The sequence below is a fragment of the Gouania willdenowi genome, chromosome 15 (assembly GCF_900634775.1).
Source record: "Gouania willdenowi chromosome 15, fGouWil2.1, whole genome shotgun sequence".
Taxonomy (NCBI): domain Eukaryota; kingdom Metazoa; phylum Chordata; class Actinopteri; order Blenniiformes; family Gobiesocidae; genus Gouania; species Gouania willdenowi.
The window spans coordinates 35441002-35449759 of record NC_041058.1 but is presented as its reverse complement, the minus strand read 5'-3'; the positions used below and the strand labels follow the sequence as shown (position 1 = coordinate 35449759).

At 41.5% G+C, this 8758-nt stretch overlaps 1 protein-coding gene across 1 annotated transcript; it reads right to left on the bottom strand.

The window, feature by feature from the left end:
• Positions 1 to 3917: 3917 nt before the first annotated feature.
• On the bottom strand, positions 3918 to 5297 carry LOC114476351 (dynein heavy chain-like). The gene has a single exon (XM_028467782.1). It carries the CDS (start codon positions 5295 to 5297, stop codon positions 3918 to 3920), a length of 1380 nt encoding a protein of 459 aa, XP_028323583.1.
• Positions 5298 to 8758: the final 3461 nt, after the last annotated feature.

Here is an 8758-nt window from a genome sequence, read left to right as displayed (position 1 = left end):
TGTAGCAGCTAGCATCTCAATGCTAAACATATAGCAGCTATCACCTCAGTGCTAACATGTAGCAGCTAGCAGGGACAATGGTCCTAGTGGAGCAGACAGTGTCTCCAATCCACACTGACACTCAGACAGGGTTCAGAACCAATAATAAATACATGAGTGACAAATGAACAAAGTCAGTGATAAATGATACTTTTCAAATATTTTAGGCTCCTCCTGCTGTTCCCTCAGATGTTTAGTGGAGGAGTTTTTTTTCCAAATTGAGCTCTTTGTACCCCGTGTTTGATCTTGATCTGTAGACCTAATTCAGGTTTAAGATTCAGAGTTTAAGCTAGGCTACATTTCTTCCTTTCTTCTGTTGAGGAATCAAAGGAAAGCAGATCAAGGGCTGGAGGAGTGTGTTGTTGTGTGTGTTCACAGCTAAGTGTGAAGTTGTTGGTATCTGAATGTGAACCATGAAGTCAGAGTCCGTGACCCCGACACAGAACAAGTCTCGTTGGCCCTGGTTTCACAGAAACCCAGCCTGCTTGGCCACGGGAGTTTATGTATCTCGTTGCATTTTCCACATATCACAGGCAGACAGGGAGCAGGCGGAGAGCCTGGTGAACAGCTGCAGCACTGCCAACATGAGGCTGTTATTATGGAGACAGCTGAGTCCATACGCGCGCCCCCCCTCAGCCATCCTACAATCACACCCTAAAGCAGAGGTATGTTTTTTGGAGTCATATAGTATATTTGTGTGTGTGCGTCATTTTGTGTTTTTTGGGGTAATTTTTTAAGTATTTCTGTTGGCGTTTTGCTTGTTTGTAGTACTGTGGGTTTGCAGATTAATTTTTTGTGTTTTTCTTGTCTTTTTGTGTACTTTTGTTGTCATTTTCTGTAATTTTCTGTATTTTCTGGGTAATTTTATATATTTTGGGAGTAATTTTGTGCATTACTGTTGCCGTTTTGTTCATTTGTAGTTTTGTGTGTTTTTGGAGTATTTTCTGTGTTTCTCTTGTCTTTTACTGTATTTTCCTGCAATGTTGTAAATATTTCTATTTTTTTGTGTATTTTTCTGTCATTTTGTATGTTTACGTCGGGGTCCGCATGAAATTAGGCCGAGGGCCACATGTGCCTATATCTGCCCTAAAGCACCAGGGCTTTGTCTGAATATTTCCTCCTATCTCCTTTCCTATCCACTTTTCCTTAACCCTGTGGGTGATGTTACAGGGGTAAGGGTGTTAGGAGACTTCGTAAAGGAGTTAGGGAAAGGACAACACGTTGTTCTGACAATCAGATGCACTTACACTAGGTGACGTATTAATAATAATAATAATAATAATAACTAACTCGGCCTCCAGGTTTTGCAGAGCTCATGAAAGTATGACTGCTTGGGGCGAGCATCAGGACACAGACCAATGTGCCATTTGCAGTGTTGTAATAGTAATGGGTGTGGCCTAGTCCAGGTGATTCAGTGATATTCAGGAATGGGCGTGGCCTAAGTCAAAAGATGCTATGGTATTTAGGGAACACGTAGATATAAAGTTTATTAAGATGTGATTTAAAATGTGAAAGTTACAGGCCAAAATGTGTTTGCACCCACTATAGCGCCACCTAGTGGAACATTTTTTGGTATGGGTGATCTGTGTGGTCTTCTATATGTACCCTGTACATTTCACAGCCCTCAACATAATACTTCAGCTTAAATAAATGTTTGTTGTTTATCTAACAAGCCACGCCCACTTTGACCAAACATTATTAACTTCGAGATACGGCCTCAGGAGCGACCCAAGGTCATACCCACCAAATTTGGTAAAAATCGGTCTTAGGAGATATAAATATCCCATATTTTCAGTGCCCCCTAGTGGCCTACATTATTCAGCTGTAGCTCACACCCCCACAGTCACATACCAACCAAGGATTTCAGATTTGGTGTTTTTATAGATAACTAGAACAATTTATTCGTTAATGGTTTGTGCATATTTTGACCGAACAAAATTCTTTGCTGAACTTTAGATCAGGTCCAACTGAAGACTCTACGTGACAAGTTTCACGCTGATTGGACAAAACCCAAAGGAGGAGTTAGAAAAAGAAGGTTTTCCAGTTTTTGTGATTTTGCGCGGCTTGGCCCCTAATACTAAGGTTAGTGACATGGTGAAAAAACTACACATTTCCTAAAATGGACTAAAAGCTAATTTCTAACACTTTCTCCTGTGTCTCTAACTAGTAAGGTCTACTCCTGCACTCGTTCTCTAGTACCACTAGTAAACTCACAACATCTCACTAGTAGTACTAGTAAACCTATTGTAAATGAAGTAGGGTTGATAACCACACCCAGCTCTCTGATTGGTTGTAGTATTTCTGAAAGCCAATAAAAAGCCTGTATTAGTTTGAAGTTTCCCTGCAGCCATGTTAGCATGTAATGCTACTAGTAAAGTGTACGCAGGCTCTAGTAAACCTCAACTAAGTATTGGTACTCTAAATATGGGCAGTAGGAGAGCTGAACCATGGTTTGTATTGGTCTTTTCTGGTTTGGGAAAACACACTCACACACACACACACACACACACACACACACACACACACACACACACACACACACACACACCAACGCTAGCTTCAAGCTAGCTACCAGAACGCTAACGTTACATTTTGTTTCTTACAAACAGAACAGTCAAAATACAGTTTCAACAAAAAAAAACCTTTATTGACAAAGCTCTGCAGGTGAAGTAAACGGCTCTGCAACATTAATTGTCCGTTGCGCATAAATTGCACGACGCAACAAATCGATAATAAAATTCACCGCCAACGCTTTTAATCAGAGATTTTATTGATTTGTTGTTGTACCCCTAAATATCACTGATATAGCTTCAGAAACCAGTTGGATGTGGTTCAGTCCAATGACAGTTGTCTTTAACTGGAATCCAAACACAGCAGCCTGTCCTAGGCTCCTCCCACTATCAGCCCAGTGGACCAACTGGGAACATGATGTCAGTGGATTAGTCAGAGCTCAGAATAAGATGGAGAAGTTTGACTTGTTTCACCCTGTGTCCCTCAGTCCTTAGCTTCGTGTTCTTCATTCTACGTTAGAATGAAATGTCTTGAGCGTCTGGAGGAGGTGTTAGTGGAAAGGTGTTGACAATGGTGTGTGTGTTGGTGTGTGAGCAGCGGTCACGCTCCGACCCGTAGTCTCTGGACACGTCATTAGGACTTCCTCTCACTGACACGTCTGTGGTTTGTAGTGTGAGTAAACACCAGGGAGCAGCACACATCCTCCATCTACTGGAATATTGATCTGTGGAGCACTCGCTGTGACCGTTTCACGCCACAGAACAACTGTTTCTAGTCTTTGTCACGTTAATGGACATGGAGCTGACCTCCAATCAGCTGTGAGGGATGAGCTGTGCCCATATGGAAAAGTCATACATGGAGCTTTTAAAACCTTTAAATAAGACAATTTCTTGTGTTTGCTCTAAAAACTGACTTCCCAACACATTTCTGATGTTTACACGGAATGTATGGTGGAGTGAGGGAAATCTTTGATTTAATCACAGATAAAATGGGTTCAAAGGGACCAGAGTAGTTTACTGAAGACCCAAACATGTTCCAGACCCAAACACACATTGACTTAGTGACTATTTAGAGGAGCTGACATGTCCACCAGATAAATAGGATGTATAGCAGATCTATTTCTATATTCTCAGAGAGTGGGTGGAGCTTATTACTATACTATATTTACCTTTCTATGTGATGGAGTCCCCTCCCCCCTAGCTAAACATTTACAGTGTGAATATTGAATAACCACAAAATAATTGGTAAAACATGTCTTAATTCTTTTAGACTGAATGTAATGACTCAGTATATACTGATCTACATTTATGAAGCTTTCATTTATTTTACACAATAATCAATGTGCTGTTGTGAATGTGACTTTTCTCTCAAGACCAGTGGATAAACAGAGGGTGTAGAGTGTAAGGTGTAGGGTGTAGGGTGTAGGGTGTAAGGTGTAGGGTGTAGGGTGTAGGGTGTAAGGTGTAGGGTGTAGGGTGTAGGGTGTAAGGTGTAGGGTGTAAGGTGTAAGGTGTAGGGTGTAAGGTGTAGGGTGTAGGGTGTAGGGTGTAAGGTGTAGGGTGTAAGGTGTAAGATGTAAGGTGTAAGGTGTAGGGTGTAGGGTGTAAGGTGTAAGGTGTAGGGTGTAGGGTGTAAGGTGTAGGGTGTAGGGTGTAAGATGTAGGGTGTAGGGTGTAAGATGTAGGGTGTAAGGTGTAGGGTGTAAGGTGTAGGGTGTATGGTGTATGGTGTAGGGTGTAAGGTGTAGGGTGTATGGTGTAGGGTGTAAGGTGTAGGGTGTAAGGTGTAGGGTGTAGGGTGTAAGGTGTAAGGTGTAGGGTGTAAGGTGTAGGGTGTAGGGTGTAGGGTGTAGGGTGTAAGGTGTAAGGTGTAAGGTGTAGGGTGTAAGGTGTAAGGTGTAGGGTGTAGGGTGTAGGGTGTAAGGTGTAGGGTGTAAGGTGTAAGGTGTAAGGTGTAGGGTGTAGGGTGTAAGGTGTAGGGTGTAGGGTGTAGGGTGTAGGGTGTAAGGTGTAGGGTGTAAGGTGTAGGGTGTAAGGTGTAGGGTGTAGGGTGTACGGTGTAGAGTGTAAGGTGTAGGGTGTAAGGTGTCGGGTGTAGGGTGTAAGGTGTAAGGTGTAAGGTGTAGGGTGTAAGGTGTAAGGTGTAGGGTGTAGGGTGTAGGGTGTAGGGTGTAAGGTGTAGGGTGTAGGGTGTAAGGTGTAAGGTGTAGGGTGTAGGGTGTAGGGTGTAAGGTGTAGGGTGTAAGGTGTAGGGTGTATGGTGTAGGGTGTAGGGTGTAAGGTGTAGGGTGTAGGGTGTAATGTGTAGGTTGTAAGGTGTAGGGTGTAGAGTGTAAGGTGTAAGGTGTAAGGTGTAGGGTGTAGGGTGTAAGGTGTAAGGTGTAGGGTGTAGGGTGTAGGGTGTAGGGTGTAAGGTGTAGGGTGTAAGGTGTAGGGTGTAGGGTGTAATGTGTAGGTTGTAAGGTGTAGGGTGTAGGGTGTAGAGTGTAAGGTGTAAGGTGTAGGGTGTAGGGTGTAAGGTGTAAGGTGTAGGGTGTAGGGTGTAAGGTGTAGGGTGTAGGGTGGGGACAGTAAACACTGGGTCCTCTGAGGGTCTGATGGGGTTTGATGAGCTGCCAGCTCCTCTTTTGTGGGCGTGCTGGGATTCCTGCAGTAATCTGTGACTGAGCTGTGTGAATTCCTGACGTGTTCAGAGGAACATCTAACGTCTCTATCCTTAGCGCTGTGAACAGGGCCGTAGCACCACATTTACAGCCTTGGTACCCTATGTTATACTACTACCCTTACATTATTCTAGCTTTCTGTTTTTCCCACAATCCCATGGGTTCCCAACGTTTTCGGGTCGTGACCCCATTTTGAATATTACAAATGATCAACGAGCTCAGAGATTTATTTTTCTAGAATTAGTTTTTGATCATGTTTATTAAAGTGTGTTACAGATACAGAATAGTTACAGGATCAGTGACAGTGACAAGTGTGTCACCATTTACTGCATTTTATTTGAACTAGATTTATATATGAGAAAGTTTAAGTTTAGGATACAGTTATTTGATATCTATTGTGTGTGATGTGTATTTGAAAAATAATAATAATAGAAAAAATATAAATAGAACGTTGATCACAGTTTTTTTTAATATTAATTTTATTTATTTATTTAACCAATTACTAGACATTTTATGCGACACCATTTAAATTCCATGCCACCTCACATGGGGTCCCGACCCCAAAGTTGAAAAACACTGCAATAACCCAATGACTCCTTATCATTGCTTATATTTTATAATACTGTTCTACTATATTTTAGTGCGTTATAGAATATTGTTTGTGACATGCTGTTGTTACAGTTTAGTGGTGGCTGGAAATGTTTTATTTTCATGTGTGAGGAGGTATAACTCATATATATATGCATATATATGAAGAAAATACGTTTTTGAACACCCTGCTATTTTGCAAGTTCTCCCACTTAGAAATCATGGAGGGGTCTGGAATTTTCATGGAAGGTGCATGTCCACTGTATGAGAGATAACCTAAAAAGAAAAATCCAGAAATCACAATCTATGATTTTTTAACAATTTATTCGTGTGATAAAGCTGAAAATCCGTATTTGAACACCAACGTTAATATTTGGTAGAGTAGCCTTTGTTTGCAATTACAGAGGTCAAACGTTTCCTGTAGTTCTTCACCAGGTTTGCACAGACTGCAGGAGGGATTTTGGCCCACTCCTCCACACAGATCTTCTCTAGATCAGTCAGCTTTCTGGGCTGTCGCTGAGTAACACAGACTTTCAGCTCCCTCCAAAGATTTTCAATTGGATTTAGGTCTGGAGACTGGCTAGGCCATTCCAGAACCTTGATATGCTTCTTACGAAGCCACTCCTTGGTTTTCCTGGCTGTGTGCTTTGGGTCATTGTCATGTTGGAAGATCCAGCCACGACTCATCTTCAATGATCTGACTGAGGGAAGGAGGTTTTTGGCCAATATCTCACAATACATGGCTGCAGTCATCCTCTCCTTAATACAGTACAGTCGTCCTGTCCCATGAGCAGAAAAACACCCCCAAAGCATGATGCTACCACCCCCATGCTTCACAGTAGGGATGGTGTTCTTGGGATGGTACGCATCATTCTTCTTCCTCCAAACACGCATAGTGGAATTATGACCAAAAAGGTCCATCTTGGTCTCATCTGACCACAAAACTTTCTCCCATGACTCCTCTGGATCATCCAAATGGTCATTGGCAAACTTAAGACGGGCCTTAACATGTGCTGGTTTAAGCAGGGGAACCTTCCGTGCCATGCATGATTTCAAACCATGACGTCTTAGTGTATTACCAACAGTGACCATGGAAACAGTGGTCCCAGCTCTTTTCAGGTCATTGACCATGTCCTGCCTTGTAGTCCTGGGCTGATTCCTCACCTTTCTTAGCATCATTGAGACCCCACGAGGTGATATCTAGCATGGGGCTCCACTCCGATTGAGATTGTCAGTCATGTTTAGCTTTTTCCATTTTCTAATGGTTGCTCCAACAGTGGACCTTTTTTCACCAAGCTGCTTTGCAATTTCTCCGTAGCCCTTTCCAGCCTTGTGGAGTTGTACAATTTAGTCTCTGGTGTCTTTGGACAGCTCTTTGCTCTTAGCCATGCTGACTGTTTGGGTCTTACTGATTGTATGGGGTGGACAGGTGTCTTTATGCAGCTAACCACCTCACACAGGTGCATCTGATTCAGGATAATAGTGGAGTGGAGGAGGACTTTTAAAGGTGGACTAACAGGTCTTTGAGGGTCAGAATTCTAGCTGATAGACAGGTGTTCAAATACTTATTTTCAGCTGTATCACACAAATACATTGTTAAAAAATCATAGATTGTGATTTCTGGATTTTTCTTTTTAGGTTATCTCTCATACAGTGGACATGCACCTTCCATGAAAATTCCAGACCCCTCCATGATTTCTAAGTGGGAGAACTTGCAAAATAGCAGGGTGTTCAAATACTTATTTTCTTCACTGTATATATATACTGTATACAGTATATATATATATACAAAGGTTAATAAAAGGTAAATATAGAATGATTAGAATCACTCTGAACACCTACTTAAGACTTGGTGGCAGCAACATTTAGTCTTCAAAATCTTTTTTTTTTCCATCATTTTATTCCTAATTAAGATTTGACGTGCAAAAGGAATGTTCCAGCATTCCTAGTTTTTTTTCAATTTAAATAATATATTGCCTAAAAAAAGATGTTTTAAAACTCACCTCTGAAGAAATGCACAAACAGTTGGTTTCACCTTCTCTCCCTCTGCTTTATTTCTTTCTTTGAGTTTTTTTTCCTGGTTTTCCTTTGTTGAGGAAAGACATGCTTTCCTGCTGCTGTCTATCTCCTGCTCCACGTCACATCCACAGTTGAGTTTACCAGTGAAAGGTGCATATATATATACAGTATAAATAAACATGACCTGCAACAGAACCACATGCAGGTCGTACCATTTGCACAGTTTTAAAGGGGGTGGTAGCTAGTGCTCTGATGTAGCATCAAATACAATATAATAGTCGCACTGTCAATTACAATTACAATTTTCTAACTTTTATTTCTATAGCATTGTGATGATTGTATGCCGTTTTTTATATGCGTACAATGTCATTTTATCATCTTTACATTGATTGGGTCTTACAATTGATTATCAATTATGCAATTACAATTATGATCGACCCCAACCCTGGCTTAAGCATTAGCATTAGCTTAGTATTAGCATTAACCTAGCATTAGCATTAGCCTAGGATTAGCTTTAGCCTAGTGTTAGCATTAATAATCGATTTCAGTGCAAAACTGTGCTTAACAACATCTTATTTTCACACAGGGCCCTTTTTCATTCACATATAAATCATCTAAATATGTTCTAAGTGCATTTTCATACATACTATATATATAAAACAGACGTCTGAGGCCCCAGACTCTGTGGGGGTAATGGGTACACTCAGTATGCTCAGTATACCCATTCCCCCGCCCCCCATGGCCGTGAGTCATGCTCTGATGTCACAGGCTGCAGATGAGAACCATGGAGAGTGAGCGCTCAACACGTTCAGTGAAACACATCAATGAGTCGCATCTTTATTGAGACAAAGCAGGCTACACCAGAAGAAAAGAAAGCTGCTTTTTGCACTCGTGCATACATGGTTCACAGTCATGGACTCCTTCGTATTAAACACCACA

Coding starts and splice junctions, on each gene's coding strand:
- LOC114476351 (XM_028467782.1), bottom strand. CDS start 5,297: ATGTGGTGCTACGGCCCTGTTCACAGCGCTAAGGATAGAGACGTTAGA.